Raw genomic sequence first — 22,415 nt, 5'->3', positions numbered from 1 at the left:
CTTGTCAAACTTGTCACTGTTATGGCCTCAAATGTGTCCTTTACTGTGCCAGAACTAGCTCCCTCTCCCACATCCTCTGTAACCAAAGATCAGACAACTGTATGCTTGTGCGGTGGTGGGCAGGAGAGAAATGACAGCAGAGTTAGGGGCCCTACCTCAGAAACATCCTGAGGAGAATCCATTTAACTTCTCCCAAAATCAGCCAACAGCAGGGCCTTTCTACTCAGTAGAAATGGGAGTTCTCCACATTAGTCCTTCTTAGATTTGAAATTCCTCCTTTGTAGTAAATTACAGAATTATATAAGCACAATGCCTCTTTAGTAACCCCAGAGGCACCTGTTTGGGGACCTGCAGCTGTGCTGTTAAAATATATTACCTCAGAAGCCAAAAAGTTGGCAGTATCCCTGGCTGCATTTATTATTTTATTCATTATTTAGTCAATATCTGTTTATTGAATACCAGCTATATGCTAGCCGCTCAGCCACATGCTGCAGTGTAGTTAGGAATCCATCAGACATGGTCTCTTTCTAAAGGAATTGCTCATCTAGCAGGAGAAATATCATACAGTCATAGAGCTGGATGTGTGCAAATCAAAAATAAATAAGGCTCCACGAGGGCAAAAAAACACAGGGAACGAATCCCATTTAGGGACATGATGTTTGAGCTGAAATCTGAACAATGATTAGAAATGAGAGGAAGAGGTAGAATGGAGAGTATATCAGGAAAGAGACAACACAGAGTATGTCAGGAAAGAGACAACACAAGTGCAGGCCTGGGGTGGAGCGGAGCATGGCACACCTGACAAGTGAAAGATGGTTTGTGTCAGGCTGATACATTGTGGGAAGTGGGAGAGGACAGGAAGACTAGCCTGGAGATTAAAGAAGGGGCCAGATCATGCAAGCCTTGCACAGTCCTTTAATAAGTTGGCCTTTCACCTGAGAACAATAGGAAGTCTCTGAATGGTCTAGGAAAGAGACATTGCATGATTGATTTGTATTTTTAGAAGTTCACTGTGGCGGCTGCTGTCTGCAGAAGGGACTGAAGGAGGACCAGGCAGATGAGAGAGGACTGCTGGGAGGACACTGCAGTCCACCAGATAATAGCATGTGTAGCTTGCATACATACTGTATTGGTGTTAATGGGAGAGATGTAGTAGGAGAAAGAGAGGCACATTAAGTAGGAAAGCAATGGAAAGGATAAAATCAGTTTGGAGATTCTGAAAATAGCTATATTGACTCTGCATCTCAGTTTCCAGATTTCCATTTTTTATTTCCTTTGCAACAATGCCTATTTTGCCACCCCTACTCAGGCCACATTACTTTGGTACTGTGCTACCATACTTTGCATTCCATTTCTCCAAAAGCCTTGGAAAGGAGGTACAACAGGGGTCCTCTGATAAGCTCAGTACACCCTGAGTCAGCTCTGCTTTGAAGCCCTTAGCTAAATCTCAGAGGGTATGAGTTAGCTGGATTCTGGAGATGAAGGAAAATAGATTAAGAAAAAAGTTCATTTCTACTAGTGATACTTCCTATATTGGCTGATATTATAGATCACAAATAATCAAAACAGACCTGTTAAATTCTTTTAATCAAAAAACCCTGGTGTGAGTTCACCTAATCTTTATTAAAAGTTGGAAACATTGTGGGGAAGAAAACCAAACAATTTTACCTGTTAAGGAAATTATGAAAAGCCAAATTATATTTTTTTACTGATTCATATTTTAGTAATATCTTATTTGCACTAAAATTGTCCTTGTTACAGGTTTTCTAAGGATGACAATATTGTATTACAGGTTGTGGCATCCTCTATTCACTTTATCACATCAATCTCTGTGAATAGCAAATACCAAACTGGGAGAAAATAGCACACACATATGAGAAAAAAATTTAAATTTTATTTATTTATTCATGAGAGACACAGAGAGATTGGCAGAGACACAGGCAGAGGGAGAAGCAGGCTCCATACAGGGAGTCCGATGCAGAACTCGATCCCGGTACTCCGGGATCACATCCTGAGCCGAAGGCACAAGCCCAACCACTGAGCCACCTAGGCTTCCCAAAACAAACAAAAATTGATGGAAAATTGAATATACTATAACGAAACTCAATAACAAAAAAAAAGTTGAAGAGCTAAAATTATCACCACTGATTCATAGATTATTTTATGCATTTATTCATTCTCCATTCAAAATTATCTGATATATAATTCTTACATAATTTGCATTAATGGCAACGCAAAGTTCCCTCAGAAGTTCTCAAACAGGGATCAAATGTGCCCTGGGAGGATTGTGAGGTGGTGTTTGGCAGAAGAAGGCACTAAGTAAAGGAATTGCAGAAAGTGGAGGAGGGACTGAGATTGTTATTTCAATCTCGTAAGAACTATTCTTATTGATTAGTGTATTTCTTTGAGGTATGGACGCTCAATATTTCCATTGAAAAAGAGATCTTTGACTAAAAATATGAATGCAACAAACAAATAAAAAGTCCCCACAAACTTGTCTGAACCAGCTCTCTCAGGGATTTCTACTTTCAGACTGAATGGAGTAGCCAGTAAGAGACCGATTCTCTTGCTGAGCACAACTAGAAATGCAGGAAAAAGTCATTTCCTTGAAAATATGGAACAGCTGCCAAGAGGGTCAAAACCTAGACTAATTCAAAACGTGATGCTCATTGAAGGGAGCCTAACTTTGTGCATTTTACTTTCCTTCCCAAGCATTTGCTAATTCTTAGTGTTGAAAGAGAAACTGAGACAGCCGATGGAAGGTAACTGCAGAGAAAAAAGAGAATTATTTAGAGTTTCCAGCTATCTCATAGGGCTGGAGAGGCAAAAATTGGAGTCCAGGACAGCCAAGGAGCCAAAGGTCTCATGGAGAACGAGGAGTTCAAAGACTGGCATTTGATCACAGGTTTTTTGTTTGTTTGTTTGTTTTTTTATTAAGGTCTTCTCTATTAAGTTACATGTACCAACAGTCAAGAAGCAAATTAGGGGTACCTGGGCAGGTCAGTAGGTTAGGTGTCCAACTCTTGATTTTGGCTCAGGTCATGATCTGAGAGTTGTGAGACAGAGGCCCACATTGGGCTCTGTGCTGGGCATGAAGCCTGCTTAAGATTCTCTCTCTCTGCCCCTCCCCACTGTCTGCCCCCTCCCCCCCCCAAAAAAAAATAAAGAAGCAAATTAAAAGCATCCAAAAAGCAAAACAAAGTTTTCAACCATATCATGATGATGGGAAAACAAAAACTGGAGAAACTGTTCTATAAATAAGGTGAGATCATTGGTAACACATCCCGTCCTCTGGTTGTACCCCTAGAAGACTATTCATAGGACTAGGGTAAAAGAAAGGTAGACTACAACTGACAAAGACTACAAACTAGCCTCAAGACACTTCAGTCTTTGGGTTGAAATGAGCTATCTCTCTGCTGCCCCCCTTTTTTAAATTTTTATTTAAATTCCCTTTAGTTAACATACAGTATAATATTAGTTTCAGGTGTATAACTTAGTGATTCAACACTTCCATGTAACACTGGTGCTCATCACAACATCTGTGTCCTTTAGAAAAAAGTAAATCCTTTCTGGAAAGAGAAAACACTATCCAGACTCTATAGTCCAAACATTGGTGTCTGTCCTCCAAAATTCATATGCTGAAATCCTAATATCCAATATGAAGGTACTAGGAGGTGGAGCCTTGGAGGCTCTAAGGTCATAAGGATGGTGCCCTTATGAATGGGGTCAATGTTCTTACAAGAAAGACTCCACAGAGATCCCTTATGCCTTCCACTACATAAGGACACAGTGAGAAGTCACTGGCTATGAACCAGGAAGAGGGCCTTTAACAGAATGCACCCTTTTCTGTGCCTTGATCTTAGACCTCTCAACCCCCAGAACTGTGAGAAATAAATTTCTGTTGCTGAAAAACCACCCATTCTGTAGTATTTTCTTATAGCAGCCCAGACTACAACACAGACCCTTTATATTTTCCCATACAAATGTTGGCCATTTAATAAAAAAATCAGCTGACATTTAAAAAAATCCATAATCAAGATAAAAATCAAGCTTATTACAGATGCCACAATAAAGTCTATCTCCATTTTGGAAGCCTCACAGAGCTCCATAATAGCTCACTTAAATTCAAATTCAAATTTAATTAAATGAGGGACACCTAGGTGGCTCAGTGGTTGAGCATCTGCCTTTGGCTCAGGTGGTGATCCTGGGGTCCTGGGATTGAGCCCCACATCAGGCTCCCTGCAGGCAGCCTGCTTCTCCCTCTGCCTATGTCTCTGCCTCTCTCTACATGAATATCTTTTGTGAATAGATAAATAAAATCTTTTAAAAAACAAAAAACAACAAAATTAAATTAAATGAAACATGGCACATTCCAGTCATCAAACATCAGGGGTCAACCCAAATGAAGATTCTTACTTCATATTGAATGTTTGCTGACAGCTTTTAGGACCCAGTCTTCTCCCTTTCCAGTTAAGTGTCTGCATTTGGCTCAGATCATGATCTCAAGGTCCTGAGATTGAGCCCCACACCTGGCTCCCTGCTCAGCAGGGAGTCTGCTGCTGCTTCTTCCTCTGCTCCTCCCTCCTGTTTGTATGCACCTGCTCTCTCCCTTCACCTCTCTTAAATCAATCAATCAATCAATCAATCAATCAATCTTTAAAGAGATATGTTAATTATAGTTATTTTTAAAGTCCAAGTCAAAGAATCCTAATATTTTGGTCAATTTTGTTTCTGTTTTGTGGTTGCCTCACAGAGAGAGCTCTTCCCCAGCCACACACAAAAAATGGCTTGCATTTTGAGAGTGAGGATGCAGCACACCTATGAATAAGGTATGAGAAGGTTTCTTAGTCACAAAAAGGGACTTTTGAGGAAGAGCAGAGAAGGCACCTAAGCTAGTTTATAGTAGTGTCAGCCCGAAGAAGAATAAATGGTTTTGGTTTTTATCATGTTAGGGAGGTGGACTCGGGTTGAGACCTCCATGTGGGAGCTAGGATTTGAATGGTTCAAACTTCCCTACTGACATCAAAAGAAAGGTCAGTTTTCTTCCTTGCTTGCCCAGTTGTGGGGGCAAAATGGAAAGGGACCCCTAACATATCTTTTTAAAAGAGAGGACCCAATAATGAATTTGCTGCTAGAGAACTGGAATCAATTTTAAAAATTGAATAGAAATTTTAAAAAAACAATTGAATCCAATAGATCAGTTTCAAACACATTGGACACAGATGGAAGCAGGATGAGTGAGCTGAAAACTAGGTCAATAGAAAATAGCCAGATAAAAGCATAGCTAGGGAAAAATTAAGCCTTAAATGCATATATTATTAAAATAAGAAAGGCTAAAAATCAATAATGTGATTATTTATTTTAGAAAGCTAGAAAAACAGTAAGATATATCAGAAGAAAGCCGAAAAATAAAAAAAAATAACAGCATAGATAAAATAGAAAACAAAGAAAATTTGCAAACCTTAAAGAAAATATTAAATTGATAAACCTCTTACAAAAGTAATCAAGAAAAAAGAGAGAAGATACCAATTAGCAGTATAAGAAGTTAAAAGAAATAATAATGCAGCTACAGATTATTTTTAAAAGGAGAATATTATGGATAATTTTATGTCAAATAATTAGGAAATTAAGTAAAAATAACAATTCCTAGAATACAACTTATGAAAGCTGACTTAAAAACAAATAGAAAATTTAAATGGGCTTGTGTTTAGTAAAAATAGTTGAACCTGCAATGTAAACCTTTCCTCAAGCAAACACCCAGGCTCAGGTTGCTGTATGAGTGAATTCCTCCAAATATCAAAAAGAAATAACAATAAGTAATGACAGTCTTACTCATTCGCTTCCAAAAATAAATAGAAGGAATATTTTCTACTCATTTTTTGAGGGAAAGCATAATTTAGATACCAATACTCCTGAAGGAGATTAAAGGAAACAAAAAACGTAATTGTCTCAATATGTGCAGAAAACTTGTTTGATACAATTCTATACTTTAAGCGAATGAGTAATAAGAGAGAACTAAATTAAGCAAACAAAAAAATCTGTGAGAAGTCTAGAACGAACAATAGAATTAATGGTAAAATATCAAAATGTTCTCATGGAGGTCTAGAAGTAACAAAAATATAAATCTCCACAATATTTTACTGAAGGTCCTTGCTAGTGCAATGATGAGAGGAAAAACAAGGTAAAAGAATTGGAAAAGAAGAAATACAACTGTCATATTTTGCAGACAGCATGATTGTATACACAGAACACCCAAAAGAAACAAACTCTGGAATCAGTAGGTGAATTATCAAGGTCAATGGATATAAAATCAATATATTAACAAAATTTTTCACATTACGGACACAAATACCTAAAGGCTTGAAAAGATGCCCACTTCTATATATATATATATTTGTACTTTAAAAATGAGAAAACTGGTGACTCTCAGCCCATGCTCCAGCATCTTTTTTTTAACACATATGCATCAGCAATCTAGCACTTATTTGAAGGACATAAACTACAGAAATTATTTTGATTCCAGTCTTCTCCAACCCAACAGAGGCCAATCGCACATCTCAGTTGCTTCATCTCCTAGGCACCGAGACATTCCGAAATGCTGCTGGATACAGTGACCAGACGACGGGTAGTGAAGGGAATAACTGAGAGAAGCAACACAATGATTTTCTGAAGCATGGAGTTCTGACTGACCTGAGCTTCTGCTTCTGCTACAAGTTTAGGGTTAAGGACCACTCACAGTGGCTGGATACCCCTAGAGTGAATCCTACAGATAGAATGAGGGGAAATGGTGAATGAGTTGAGGGTCTATCATAGGAGAAGGAAGAAAGAGTAGATATGAGGGCTGCTTGGACTCACATTTACACTGGGCATCAAGTGTGAACCTTAAGTATTATCTCAAATAAGTCTATGTATAGGATTACACAATGACACAGACAAGACTGGAAGTAGGATATGTTTATCACACAACTCTAAACACATGTCCCTATTTCTGCCCGCCATGCCTGCAACACACCTTTAACATTTTCTATAAAGTCTGCAATTATTTTATAAACATTGAAGTTATATAAATGCATGACCTAACTCTGTTAATACTATTATTTTATTACATATGAATATTCAAAACTTTTATAGCATTCATTCAGTATTATTTGTTTTCTTCTTCCTTCTCCCCTTCCCACTTTACCCCTGCTCCAAATCTATTTTATTTTTAGCTTGCATTTAAGTTGCCTGTTATTTGAGTAATTTCATTTTATCCTGAGTTAAAGTGTAAACGATACCAGAGTTTCGTTGTTGTTTTTAAGTGCTCAGAGCTTGGCCCTAAGAACTATTCCCTAAATTTGCCAGAATCTTTTCCCCTTCTAGACTCTTCCTCTAGCATCTACACACACATATTATTTAACATATTTAAGATTCTATTCAGTCCCACATCACAAAATCCAACCTTTGCCAAGCTGTTGGTTTTCAGCTCCTAGATATAGGCAGCCTGGTTGTCATTTCACTCTTATTTTGTTTGCCTTAAATAAATATTTTTTCAATATTACATAACACAATTCTGCATTTATAAGACAATTCCCATTGGTTTATCTCACACATAGAATATCCTTAGGACTCTGAACTTGGACTCATCTCATCCTACTGCCCCAAGATCCTTCATCAGGTATCCCAGTATCTCTATGGGGAAAGTGAGATATTTTTTTCACCAGTTCATAATGTGGCCAGCTAATCTAGGTGCAGAGGCATGGAGTAGAGATGGGGATAAGGAAGAAGAAAAGGGATCAATATTTAAACCTTCCCTTGGCAATTTTAATTCAACTCCCTCAAATCAAAGCTGGCATTCAGCATTTTGGAGCTTCTCTTCTACCTCTCCTATCTTAGCCTCTCCTATTTTTTCAGAAAAATTATCATTTTCCAGAACATGTTTAGAATTGTGGGATAGATAAAGGAGAGAATACTAATAATCTTCCTCTTCTGCAAGGGATGGAGCATCAGAAGGTTAAAAAAAAAAAAAAAAAAAAAGAGGTTCCAAGACTTTATTTCTTCAGGAAAGCTAAAGAAGGGCTATCTACTGAAACTGCAAGAGCTATATGTGGAGACTAAACCCAACAGTAAATTCTACTCCTCAGGCTTTTCCTGACTTACCTCCACCAGTTTGTTGGCGTGCTCACGAAAAACCTGGGCATATTCCTTCACTTCCTTTTCATTCCCACTCTTTGCAGCCTCAATGAGAACTAGCAAAGGGACATTGGTTTCCAAGAAGGAATCAGATATGTGATCCATCACTGCTTTCCGAAGCTGCAGTAAAAAACAAAAACAAAACACACACAATTAAGGAATAGAAGAATGGTGTATTTATGAGTCTATTATTCATTTAGCGATATGGATTATATAACTACCTGAGAATAAAACATTTTTCTAAACTATGCCCAGTTCTCATTATCCATGGAAATAATGTTTCAACTCTTATTAATTTTCCCAGTGCTTATCATATCACAGTAAAATAAAGAGGGCAGCCCTGGTGGCTCAGCGGTTTAGCGCCGCCTTCAGCCAGGGGCCTGATCCTGGAGACCCCGGGTCGAGTCCCACATCAGGCTCCCTGCATGGAGCCTGCTTCTCCCTCTGCCTGTGTCTCTGCCTCTCTCTTTCTCTATGTCTCTCATTCATAAATAAAAGTCTTTAGAAAAAAAAAAAGTGAAACAAAGAGAGATAACTGATAGATGGTTTTCAATTAATTATATAAAATATCAATTTGAAAGTTACATATATGGCCTGTAGCTTAATACATTATAGGCCCTCTCCTATCTAATGTCTATTTTCCTCCTTCATTGGTTCAAATGTCTCCATTTAGGAAGTTTTGAATCATGATACAGCTCAAGGACACAGGACTCAGTTCAAGGCTTGTTAGAAAAACGGAGAAATCTAAGCATCAACCAGCAAGTGGGGAGAGCTTTAGATGAAGAGATAGGCCTTGAAGCCACCCCTAAAACTTCACCTTTTTGCAGTAGTCTGCCCTTCCTACATCCATTGTTCGAATTTGCTGGAGGTAGAAACATGAAACTTCTCACAACCTCCAAGTGCTATGATGATACAGTTGCAGTGAGCCAGTAAGAAGTACCTAGAATTACTCTTCAAGGTAAGTAAAAATAAACATACCCAAATATCTAACAATGCTTAATTACACACCATTTCCACATTGTTAAATGGGAAGCAGGGCAGCTGCATGAAAAAAAAATGAAACTGTATCTAGAAAAACACGTCAGTGCTGCTTTGCTCATAATTGTCAGGATGTATACAGGGAGAAAACACGCAAATAAATGCAAGAGAAGATGGCAAACAATGTGTATATTTTCCAAACAAGTATAATAATTCAGGAGTATTCAGGCACATCTTTCAGGAAGGTGATACATACATATTTATCATTAGAAGAAGGAGAACTTTGAAAAATCTCAGTTCCTTTTCATGTTAATTACAATAAGGTATATATATGTATATATATAACTTAGTTTGGCTTACCCCTGAATTGAGCTTGATATTTCACCATATAAAATAGATAAAGCTTATGCAATGTTAATATAATCAGCTACTTATTTGGTAGCATGTTTTAAACTACAGCTCAGGGGGGATCCCCGGGTGGCTCAGCAGTTTGGCGCCTGCCTTTGGCCCAGGTCACGAACCTGGAGTTCCGGGATCGATTCCCACATCGGGCTCCCGACATGGAGCCTGCTTTTCCCTCCTCCTGTGTCTCTGCCTCTCTCTCTCTCTCTCTCTATCATAAATAAATAAATAAATAAATAAATAAATAAATAAATAAATCTTAAAAAAAAAAACTACATAAACTACAGCTCAGGAATAATGTTGGCTATTTGTGAGCTCATATAATCCAGATACACACAATGTACCAGATACTCAATTAATCTTTACATATAATATCATTTAATCTTCAAAACACCACCATAAAATAGGTACAATTGTTATACTAGTTTTTCAAATGAAGAAAATGAGACTGAGAAACATTAAATAACTTGTCTGCAATTACAAGGTAACAAGTGGCAGAGCCAAATAAGAAGGTCTGAGGGAACAGGGCAGTGAATACTTGAAACTGATCTGCTATGGCTCTCTTCCAGGATAGAGTCCCAGATGAAGGAGAAACTATTGAGAGTATAATCAAAATTGAACTTGACAGGGATAATAGAGGTAAAAGAAAAAGAAGGCCCAGATGAAGTGGGGAAGATGAGCAGAGAGCCAGGCTATCTCAGCAATCAAGTCACCATATTTCTTAACAACAGACAAAAATAACAGATGTGAGAACTCTGTGAAGTCAGAATAGCGGAGTGCATCAAGCCTCTTTCTAAACCTTCAAGGAGAGTTAATTCATATAAAAATGAGCAACTTAAAATTATCAAGGTCAAAACTCGCATAAAGTTTCCACAAGAAAAAGAAGAATAAGGAATATAATACCATCCTTACACACACTGAAAGTATGCCAGAAACATATACATATACCTCAGATTAAAACTGTAAACTCTCTCAAATAAATAAAAATACAGTAAAAAATGATAATATGAGAAAAGACGTAAGTTAGGAAAAAAGGAAAGATTACAGAATGAGGTCTTGAAACTTTAAAAAAATATTGCATTTATTCATATGAGACTGAGAGAGAGAGGGAGCGAGAGAGAGAGAGCAAGCACGAGTCGGGGAGGAGGGGCAGAGGAAGAGGGATAAGCCGACTCTCCACAGAGTGGGAAGCCCCATCCAGGGCTGGATCCCAGGACCCCTAGATCATGACCCAACCCAAAGTCAGACACTTAACCAACTGAGCCACCCAGGTACCCCTAGATCATGAAACTTATGAAAGAGTTATAAATAAAAGAAAAGTCCTTTAAAAAAAGAAAAAGAAAAAAGACTAAGGAATGAATAAACACAATAGCAATGCCTTAGGAGAAGTGGAAAGAGAAAAGAAGGAAAACATTTTAAAATCCAAAAGAGGGCCACCTTCTAACTGTCAGTTAGGCATCAGACTCTTTGTTTCGGCTGAGGTTGTGGGCTCAGGTTGTGATCTCTAGGTTGTGAGATCAAGCTCCACATCAGGCTCCATGCTCAGCATAGAGTCTGCTTGAGTTTCTCTCTCTCTCTATCTCTGTCTCTCCCTGCTCTCTCTCTCTCAAATAAATAAATCTTTAAAATAAATAAAATAAAAAAGAAATTCAAAAAATATTTTTAAAAATTTGAGATAAAAAAAATTTTGAGATAAAGTGACAAATATTGAAGATAGATAAAGAAAAATTTAATATATGGGTACCAGAGGTATCTGAAGAAGAAAACCAAGATAAGAAGACAGAACAAATACTAAAAATTATAACTCATGAAAACTTTCATAGACACATTAACTACATTCTGGAAGGACATACCATGTACCTAAGAAGACTGATGTATATTGTCAGGCAAAATAACTGGATTCTAAAAAATAAACAGAGGAGGAAATCCTTGTGTGTTTAGGCAAATAGAACACATGGCTTATAAAGGAAAGAAAAATAGATGATCATCAGATTTTTAAATAGCAAAGCTTTATACCAGAAGAACATGAAATACTATAATTTAAGATACTCAAGGAAAGAAAATGTGAGCTAAGAATTTTATAGCCAGCAAAACTGACTTTGAAAAATATAAGGGAAAGACAAAATTTGATCAACAAGTAAGAACACAGAAAATATTGTTCCATTGTAACTTTGTCAGGGAATCTGTTAGAGAAGGAGACTTAACAACTAAAATTACTCAGAAAACATTAACATGAAACACGGTGAACATTAGATATATACTTGTTTGTAGAACTAAGAATATATGATGGTTGAATGAGAGAGATTATCTTACATGATCTGGTAATGAAGACATAGTATAACACTGTAAAAATGAGAAGAAAAAGGGAAGAGGTTATACAAAAATTTTGTAACTGTTATGTGTAATTTTAATTATAGTAGTAGTATGAATATTATTGTTCCTACACTATTGTGTTCAAAGGTAGAATAAAGTAAATGGTTAGTCATGAGAATTTATCTCTTATCACCTTTATCCTTGTTAATGAGTACTGGTGTAGAAAAGAGAAGAAAAAAATAAAGAGGTTTAGGAAAAACCCTATAATCCTAGATCTGAAGAAGAAATATCAATATGAACCCAAGATTTTAAACTAAACACATACAGAATTTCCCAGTTCTGTCCAATGAAAAGGCCTAAAAACAATGGCCAGACCAATAACAGTGAACATTTTGAAATATTGTTTTCCATTAAAACAAATCAGGGCTTCTTGGAGAAATGGTTAGCACTTTGAGGCTGAGATACACCAAGAGGCCTGAAATATCTTATTGTGCCAGATAGCAAAAAGCTATCAAAGACAGCTAGACTCATGCAAAAATAACTTAGGAGCTTCTCACTTGGCTAAAGATTAGACAATTTGAACTTCACAAAAAATTTTAAAATCCAGTGGATTAAAACCTATCAGATATATTTAAATATATGAGTTTATGATGATGAAAGAAAGAAAAGAAAGAAAGAAGAAAGAAAGAAAGAAAGAAAGAAAGAAAGAAAGAAAAGAAAGAAAGAAAGAAAGAAAGAAAGAAAGAAAGAAAGAAAGAAAGAAAGAAAAGAAAGAAAAGAAAGAAAAGAAAGAAAGGAAAAAGAAACTAGCCAGTCACCTTTAGAGGATGACAAGGAACCAATTTATTTCTCTTGAAAGAATCAAGACTATATCTTGCCTTTCCTGTATGAACTAAAATTCTTTATGAAGAAATTGTCTTTTTATAAACTTCCTCCACTTAAATGGAAACAAAATGATAGAAAACCACCATTTTGCGACCTTTCATGAATTGAAAAAAATCTAAGCAATGAACATGAGTGGTTGAAAATATTACACACACAAGAAAAGACAAACTAGACACCATGTACCTTCTGATGAAATGGCACAATCCCAACTATAGAGTTGCCAAAGGGATCAAACCTGAAATGGATAGAAGCCCTGGATCCCTCTAGTGATTTACAGAAAATACAGAATAACCTATGGACCTGTACCACATGCATCTAATTGGCCAAATGCAAACTGTGGAAAACTTACAGTACAAGCCATCCAGGTTCTTCAACAGATGGATTATAAGCAAAAGAAAAGGGATGAATGGGGACACAACAGGTTAAGAGACTAAAGAAATATATCCCAAACTATGGGCAAAACTAAACTACATCATCTGATGATGTGCATTAGGGTGACTAAACCACAAAGAAACATAAGGAAGTCAACACTCTAAAAGTCAGGATAATGGTTATTTTTGGAGAAGACTGAAGGCATAGAAAGGAGTTTTAAGGAGGCTGGCAGATTTCTACTTCTTGACCTCCGTAGTGGTTATAAGAGTGTCTGCATAATAGCAATTTAATGAACTATATATTCATAGTGTGTGGGTTTCTATACCTGTGTTTACTTTATAATAAAAAACTTAAAAACACCAAGCAGACACTTCTAACCTACACTCCTTAATATTCCTCTCCCTTTCTATCTGGGTGGAATCTAGATGTGACACCCAAGGTGACCTGGGAAGCCATAGCTGAAGAAGATGGACAAACTCCACCCACCTTCCAACAATCAATCTGACTCCCTGAATGCATGAAGGAGAGCCTCCCAGTATACTGTCACTGGCCCAGTGTTATTACATGATTAAAAATACTATTATATTGTGTTGGACCCTTTGCACATTTTGAAGTTTATTAGTCAGCCTTAACTAGAACTGACTGAAAAATATTTCCTGTTTTTTTTTTTTTTTTGCTTTTCTTTTCCTTTTCCCTGCCAACTCTGCCTTCTTTAAGGCTGCCTTTCCTTCTTCAGACCCTTCATACTTAAAGGGTGAACCACAGGCCAGCACAACTGCCAATTCCTGAGAGAAATGCAAACCTCAGGCCCCATCCTAGACCTGCATTTCATTCAGAATCTGCATTTTAATAAGGCATGTAGGTGATTCCTAAGCACAATAAAGTTTGAGGAGCACCGCCTTAGAAGACCTATTGCATCAGTCAAGTTCTTAGTTGCAAACATAGAAACTAATTCTGGCAGATTTAAGTGGAAAGCCTATTCCGCTAGTTCAAAGAAGGATAGAATTCAGAAATGTTAGAACACCTTGTGCCTTTGTGTCACTAGCTTTTGATTCAAACTCTTAGGCAAATGCACCTGATTTTTATCTGAGTGAAATATAAACTCAAATTCTGGGTCATGTGCCAACAACACCTAGTTGCAAGCATGAAGAAAGAAAGTATTGGGGAAAAGCGTTTGTGAAAATAAGTATACTGGCTATTTAACTACTTATACCAAAATTCATATAATGAGTTCCCCCAAACACATGAAGGGAATTCAGAGGCTGACTCAAAAACAAAGACTGGCCAATAAAAAATATATCTAGTAAATCAATAATTCAGTTAATCAAGCATAGGCAGAACATGGACAAAACAGATGCAGGAAATAATAAAGATGAAGCATTGTTTATAAAAGATAAGATCAGAAACTATGAAGAGGTCAGGAATGGAAAGTATGCTAACATTTCCTTTCTATCCCTATGCCAGACATGATTAATCAATCATAGCATTCTTTTATGCTGAGCTCAAATAATATTTCATAATACTTCTCCGCACAGGTGGCTAATACTAATCAATCCTATTTCTCCTGCAATGTGAAAGCTTTCTTTGCTTTAAGTTCCCTGCAAGTTAAGTCTTCTTGCATTCCAGTTTTCAGGCAGAATTGTCTGTATGTCTGAGCAATCCACTGCCATCCTGACTTTTAGAAATAAAAGTTAACATCCAAGTGTCTAGGCTGGGCTGATGACATTTAACAAATGTCTGACTGTTGAACATCTGTCTTGTCATTTAGACAGATGTTTAGAAAAATTCTGTCAACAAGTACTAAATTCTTCACTAGAATTTTGTAAGCCATACCAACCAAGGTCAAATTTGGGGTAGAGGGTGATTTTAAATGGGCTCAAAACTTGGAAACCTTAAAATTTTTCCATGGATGTAGCTGCTCAGGGCTCTTCACAATTACTGACATATTTTACCATATTTCCTCAAGCTTTGGGGTGTAATTGTTATTAAAAATGAAAAATCAAAGTAACAAAGTGTCTGAGCCAGGAACCATCCTGCCTAGGGGGCTTGAGAAAAATTGAGCCTCATTAAGTCAGGCAAATTTTAGCCAGGATGAAGGTCAATTAAGGTAATCAGTCCGTGCAGTAATCCACAGAAAGCCACTTTAATAAGCAAAGGTGTCATCAATGCACACAGCCCGCTGGTAATGATGGCACTGTTCATTGTTTGGGCTGGGGGTGGGGGCAGACGGGAGCAGAGGCATAGCTATGATGCTGTGGAAGAGCACTTAGAAAATAGTCACTGGTTTTGCTTTATTTTGTTTCCTTTATAAGAGAAATACAAAATTCTTTGGTCATTCTATTCATTATCCTGATGGCACTATCTTCTATGAAGCAAAGTCATTTTAATTGGGAAACTAGCTTCTTTACTTAATGGAACCAATTACTTCAAAAAAAAAAAACAGCAACAACAGCGATAACAGTTATCAGTCTTCATGCTTTTCTCCATGCCCCCACTCTCCCATTCAGGCTCTACTGGATTAATTCAAAGTACACCTGTCATCGTTAGCAATACCTATGTGCGTGGCCCCAACAGCAAACATGTGACAGTTTAGTTTAGCCCAATAAATAGTCCTTGCCCTTTAGATTTTTCCCCTAGGAGTGCTAATACAGCCAGGATAAAAATTGGAACATGTCTTGATGGAATAAGAAGCACTGAGACCAACTTAAATAATTGCAACAGATTTGTTGTATTAATGTATTAATTCTTTACCTCTCCTCATACATATTCCCATTGCCATGTAACTCTGTAGTGCCTGCTGTCTCTGGCTCTGGGCTGGGCATGTAACATGCTTAGAGACAATAGATATTGGCCATCATGATGCATACAGGGGGTCGAAAGGTCCATTCACCCTCAGGTTTGCTTGGTCTTGTTCTCTGCCATTTCCTTGAGAAGCACATGCCTGGGCTAGACACTTGTCTCCCAAGAAGGAAAGCAAAAGTGTTGAATAGAACTGAGTCACCTCAGTCATCCCCATGAAGGCCATCTTAGGTCAGTCAAGAGCAACTGAAGCCAGACATATGAGAGGGCCCAACCAAGGTGACCATCCCAGACTAGTGAGAAACAAATATTATTGTGTGCCCCTGAAATGTCATACTACACTATTGTGACAATAGATAACTGATGAGATAATATACATATTTAATTAGAGTAAGCTTTTGCGGTCATTTAATCATCTTTTTGGACAGACAGCATCAAGATAATTTCCTAATCAATCAGTTAACTAGTTTAATGTCATTCCAATTCAGTTATTTCACCAAAATCACTGAATTAAGTGTAGTCTGCTCTATATGTTCCATTATACAGTCATGGGCCATGCTTAAAAATATCATAGCTGCAATTTCTTATTTGTATAGATTTAACAAGCCCCTTAATTCAAAAGTTGTACTTAAAAATCATAGGGGCTGAGACAAGAAGGGGTTGGTTGGGGCTCATCCTGAAAAACAGTAGCAGGCTCTTGGCTCCTTCTGTTGGTTCTATTTTCTACCCTGGACACACAAGACTGTGTCAAAGTCCCCTTCTTCCTCCATAATAGGCTAGAGCAATAGCTTTCATTGGGAGAAATAGCAAAATGTTGCTCTAAGATCCAAGGGAGTGCTAGGATGATCGTGGATCTCCAAGGAGCCTCAAGCCAACATAGACACAGCTTGCCTTGGTGCTGGTAAAAATGTTAATGGAATATGGAGCTCACAATTGCTGAATGCAGTTAAAAGAAGTGAAGGAGAGGTTGGAAGAATGGAGGGCACACGGAGAAGATAGAAGTAGACTGCAGCAGTGGGGCATGGAGGAAAAGTAGTGAGGAGGACAGCAAACAAACTTTATTTAATGCTTAGTTTATGATAGACACTATTCTGAATGCTTAGAATAACTTCTTTATTTCTCTGAAAAGAGCTGGCTACTATTTTCTCCATTTTATAGGTGAGGAAATTGAGGCAATAGAATTCAGTCATTTGCTCACAATCACATGGCCGATAAAAACTGGCAGTGCAGAATTTGAACCCAGGCTGGCTTCAGAGACCATGCCTATATTAACACACACAACCTCTCATATGTTTACATTGTGCCAGCTTTGCATACATTATATGATGGTGGTATAAAAAATTGCAGGCATATTCATGATCCAGTTTCCTGATTAATGAGTGAAGTGCATATAGAATTCTGGAAGTCTTCCCCAAGATAAGAGCACAAGGAAGAAAACCACAGTGGAGAGAATGAAGAAACAGACCCAGTGGCAGATGGACACCACAAGAGGGAATCAGTGGTCCCTCCAGAGGCAGATGTGGTGTTGAGTCCTAATGAATCCCCACTCCAGGAGCTGAAAGGGACCTGCTGGATATTCATTATGAGACTCTGTGACCTCCTGGGCTTTAGGAGTCTGTTAAAAAAAAAAAAAAAAAGAAATGGAGGACTCATGGTTCAAGATCTATCTATTGCAAAAATATATTGATGGGCTATAGTTGCTCTTATGTAACTATAGTAACATAACTTATTGGCCAAAGTGTTTTAAAATGGTAAACTGTGAGATACTCCACAACGGCTCAAGGCAAGGGAAGTGAAACTTCTCCCAGAAACAAGTGGGATCCACTTATGTATGAACATCTACAAGCCAGGTGGTAGCAGAGGTTAGCAGGGGTCTGCCTTATTATAGAGAGCTCTCCAACATCTCCAGATGAAATTTAGTACTGTAACAACCTAGCAGTCTATTTTTTATTCTCATTCTTAAGAGTTTTAGAATCAAGCTCTATTCATACTAAATAGATGTACCTATTACATAGTCCATGAGCAAAGGCATACCCAAAATTGGGAGCCAGAGCCCTCAGCAGCCAAGACCAGGGGCACCTTGAACTTCGTGTCATACGGCAAATGCAGGGGCTCATAAATACTGCCTTCATTAGCTCATGGGCCTTCTGATTTGTGTCCCTGATGACCAGGGGCACATTTTTTGACCTCTCCAGTAAACAGGCAATGTAATTCCTCTGTAAATTGACTATTAGAATGGTTTAAATGCCCTTGCCTACAAGCTGAAAGGCATAGTTAACACTTTTTACATAAGCTAGAAGACCAAAATTTAGCTATCAATCAACCAGGGCAGAAAGGAATGACTTGACAAAATCATTTGTTAAGTCTGACAGGAGTCAAGAACACAAGGCTTTCTTCCAACTGTTTAAATGTATGTGTGACAAGGGAATATTAATTGCAGAAGACAAGACATTTAAAGGTATTAGCTCAGCACTACCAGTCTATTTTACCCAATTAAGGCTATTCATCAATGTAAATAACTGCATTTTCCTCAGCAAACCAAAAGGAACGTAGTCAATGGATGGTACCTAATCTAACAATCCACTTCCTTATTTCACAAGACAGCACAGTGATGAAAGGATAGATACAGTTTAACTCACAAACTTAAAAAGAAAAATAGACTGTCTCAAATGACCAGAAATTGTCTGCCTATGGGGTGGGACATGAGGAGTGTATGATGTATATTGAGCCACCTTCAAATAGATACTGCAAAGTGTTTTGCACAAAGTCTAAAAACCCACAACCATTTGATGAATATGAAACAGTTCCCTGAAAAAGACAGAACAAGAAAAAAAATGGCTTTCCCCAGCCAACTAGAATCATAGAAGCTTAAACTTAGATAAGGCTTTGAAGATTGCATGTCCAATTTTAATCTCCAATGAGAGGATATCTCTGTGATTCTTTTTAATGGATAGATGTTTCCTTCTTTTTTTTTCAGCTTTATTGAGGTATAACTGACAAATACAGTTGTTAGATATTTAAAGTGTACATCGTGGTGATTTCATATACATATACACTGTGAAAGGAATCTCTCCCATCTGTTTATTAACACACCCATTACAGTGCATAATTTTTTTTTTTTTTGGGCAAGAACATTTAAGTTCTACTCTCTTAGCAAATTTCAATTTTTCAATACAATGTTATCAACCATAGTCATGTTTTCATTAGATCTTCAGACCTGATTCACCTTATAGTGAAAGTTTGTACCCTTTGACCAATCATTCCCTATATCCCTTAACCCCCAGCTCCTTGCAACCACTTTTCTATTTTGTTTTTATGAGTTTCTTTTTTTTTATGATTCCACATATAATTGATAACATGAAGTATTTGTCTGTCACTGTTCAGCTTATTTCACTTAGCATAATGCCCTCACAGCCCATTTATGTCACAAATGGCAGGATTTCCTTTTCTCTCATGTCTGAATAATATTTCATTGTATATATATCTTTACCAACTCATCTGTTGATAAACAGATTGTTTCCACATCTTGGCTACTGTGAATAACACTGCAATGAACATGAGACTGCAGATACCTCTTTGATATCCTGCGTTCATTTCCTTTGGATATATGTTGACCCATGAACAATGTGGGGGTTAGGGGCACCAACATTCCACACACTCAAAAATCCACATATAACTTATCAATGGAATATTATTCAGCCATAAAAAAGAATGAAACCTTGCCATTTGCAATGATATGGATAGAGCTAGAGGGTATTATGCTAAGTGAAATAGATCAGTCAGAGAAATAAATATCAAGATTTTACTCATATGTGGATTGTTTTTTATTTCTGCCTTTGAGAAATTTCCTTTCCTTTTTTTTAATATTTTATTTATTTATTCATGGCAGACACACAAAGAGAGAGAGAGAGAGAGAGAGAGAGAGAGAGGCAGAGACACAGCCAGAGGGAGAAGCAGGCTCCCTGCAGGGAGCCTGACGTGGGACTCAATCCTAGGACTCCAGGATCATGCCCTGGGCCTAAGGGAGGCACTCAACCACTGAGCCATCCAGAAGTCCTGAAGAAACAGACTCTTAATTATAGAGAACAAACTGATGATTACCAGAAGGGAGGTGGGCGGAGGGATGAATAAAATAGGTGATGGGGATTAATGAGTGCATTTGTCATGATGACCCATAAGGTGATGTATGGAAGTGTGGAAAGACTATACCGTACACCTGAAACTAGTATAACACTGCATGTTAACTAACTGGAATTAAAACAAATATTTTTTTTTTAATTCTACATGTAACTTTTACCTCCTCCTGAATTTAATCACTATAATCTACTATTAACTGGAAGCCTTGCTGATAATACAAATAGTTGATTAACACATATTTTGTATGTTATATGCATTATGTTTTGTATTCTAACAATGAAATAAGCTAGAAAAACATTAAGAAAATCATAACGGTGAGAAATTATATTTACAGTGGTACTGTACTGTATTATATAAAAAAAAATTCATATATAAGTGGACCTGCGCAGTTCAAATTCATGTTGGTCAAGGGTCAATTATGTGTCCAGAAGTGAATTTGCTGGGTCAAATGGTGATTCTGTCTTAAATTTTTTTTTAAGGAAGATCCATACTGTTTTCCAAAGTGGGCACGCTAATTTTACATTCCCACCGACAATGTGCAAGAGTTCCCTTTTCTCTATATCCTCACCAACATTTGTTATCTCTTATCTTATTGGTGGTAGCCATTCTAACGGGTGTGAGGTGATATCTTCTTTTTTTTTTTTTTCATGTGAGGTGATATCTTATTGTGGTTTTCATTTGCATTTTCCTGGTAATTAGTGGTGTTGAGTACTTTTCCATATACTTGATGGTCATTTGCATGTTTTCTTTGGAAAAATGACTATTCAAGTCCTTTGTCCATTTAAAAAAAGTTTGTGTACGTGCTATCAAATTGTATGCATTCTTTATATATTTTGGCTATTAACCCATTATTGGATATATGACTTGCAAATATTTTCTCCATCAGTAGGTTGCTTTTACATCTTTTTTTTTTTTAATTTTTTTTTTATTTATTTATGACAGTCACACACAGAGAGAGAGAGAGGCAGAAACACAGGCAGAGGGAGAGGGAGAAGCAGGCTCCATGCACCGGGAGCCCGACGTGGGATTCGATCCCGGGTCTCTAGGATCGCGCCCTGGGCAAAAGGCAGGCACCAAACCGCTGTGCCACCCAGGGATCCCGGTTGCTTTTACATCTTGTTGATGGTTTCCTTTGCTGTTTAGAAGCTTACTAGTTTGATGTAGCCCCACTCTTTTTGTTTTTGCTCTTGCTGACTTTGTTTTTGGTATCCTAGATAAGGAATCATTGCCAAGACTAATGTCAAAGATCTTACTCCCTTTTTTCTTTTAGGAGTTTAATGAATTCAGGTCTCACATTCAAGTCTTTACTCATTTTGAGTTGGTTTTTGTAGATGGTATAAAATAGGAGTCTAGTTTCATTCTTCTGCATGTGGCTGTCCAGTTTTCCTAACACTGGAAACTATCCTTTATTGAAGATACTATCCTTTCCCATTCCATATTCTTGGCTCTTGATGTTTATTTTTGAAAAACTAATAAACATCCTTTAGTTATTTATCTTCAATTGTCATTTCAAATCTCAAAAGGGATAAAAAAAATTTCTGGGGATCCCTGGGTGGCGCAGCGGTTTAGCGTCTGCCTTTGGCCCAGGGCGCGATCCTGGAGACCCAGGATCGAATCCCACGTCAGGCTCCTGGTGCATGTAGCCTGCTTCTCCCTCTGCCCCTCTCTCTCTCTCTCTCTCTCTCTCTCTGTGACTATCATAAATAAAAAAAACAAATTAAAAAAAAAATTTCTGATCTCAAAGCAGAAAAAAAATCATACATAAAGAAAAACCTACATAAATGCTACACTCCTATTAAAGATATTTAAATGTTATTCTAAAGGGGGGTAAATGAGAGAAAATTCACAAAACTATCATGGGGTAGAGAGTAATACAACTAACTAGAAGATGCAAAAATGTTATTATAAGAGTAATAAGTTCACAGAGAGGAAAAATATGCTTTATTTTACTTTCTTACTTTATTACTTTATTCTTACTTTATTCTTACTTTATTTCTTACTTTATTCTGCTCTCTCTACTCAGTGATTGGTATTCATTCCTTCATTCCTGCTACTAGCATTTGAGGAAGTCCTGGTTTACCAAGCACTATGTCTGGCCAGGGACCCAGAGAAAAACAAGACAAGCCATCTACTCCTGTGGCTGAAAACCTTTCTGCTGTCCCAATTCTCATTTACTAATAAAACTACAATGATCAACCTGACCATTTACATATTTGACTAGCTTCGTAAATAATGCTGCTTAGAGGTAAGCATGAGTTCTTCCCGTTAAATGTATTGGAGGCTGGCCTAAGAAACACTTTTTAGAAGTTCAAATTTGTTACATTTCCTTCACATCATATTACTTAAGATTTTTTTTC

General features: G+C 37.3%; 1 protein-coding gene and 1 long non-coding RNA gene across 13 annotated transcripts in view; one reads left to right on the top strand and one right to left on the bottom strand.

Annotated features, from left to right (window-relative positions):
• CTNNA2 (catenin alpha 2) overlaps window positions 1-22,415 on the bottom strand; it is a 1,080,823-nt gene that overhangs the window by 228,391 nt on the left and 830,017 nt on the right. For all 10 annotated transcript variants that reach the window (XM_077843060.1, XM_077843058.1, XM_077843061.1 and 7 more), the window contains one exon: window positions 8,140-8,292. In XM_077843060.1, coding sequence (XP_077699186.1) covers window positions 8,140-8,292 — 153 coding nt within the window. The remainder of the gene's footprint in view (window positions 1-8,139; window positions 8,293-22,415) is intronic.
• Window positions 1-22,415, top strand: part of LOC144280731 (uncharacterized) — a 76,279-nt gene that overhangs the window by 41,140 nt on the left and 12,724 nt on the right. For 2 of the 3 annotated variants that reach the window (XR_013349151.1, XR_013349150.1), the window contains exons 2-4: window positions 4,754-4,829; window positions 8,846-9,130; window positions 22,082-22,303. This is a non-coding gene — a long non-coding RNA (uncharacterized LOC144280731). Of the gene's footprint in view, window positions 1-2,717; window positions 2,906-4,753; window positions 4,830-8,845; window positions 9,131-22,081; window positions 22,304-22,415 lie in introns of those variants that run through there. The other variant, XR_013349152.1, reaches the window with a different exon arrangement.

This window comes from Canis aureus, chromosome 12 (assembly GCF_053574225.1).
Source record: "Canis aureus isolate CA01 chromosome 12, VMU_Caureus_v.1.0, whole genome shotgun sequence".
Lineage (NCBI taxonomy): Eukaryota > Metazoa > Chordata > Mammalia > Carnivora > Canidae > Canis > Canis aureus.
This window is presented reverse-complemented; position numbering and strand designations above follow the sequence as displayed.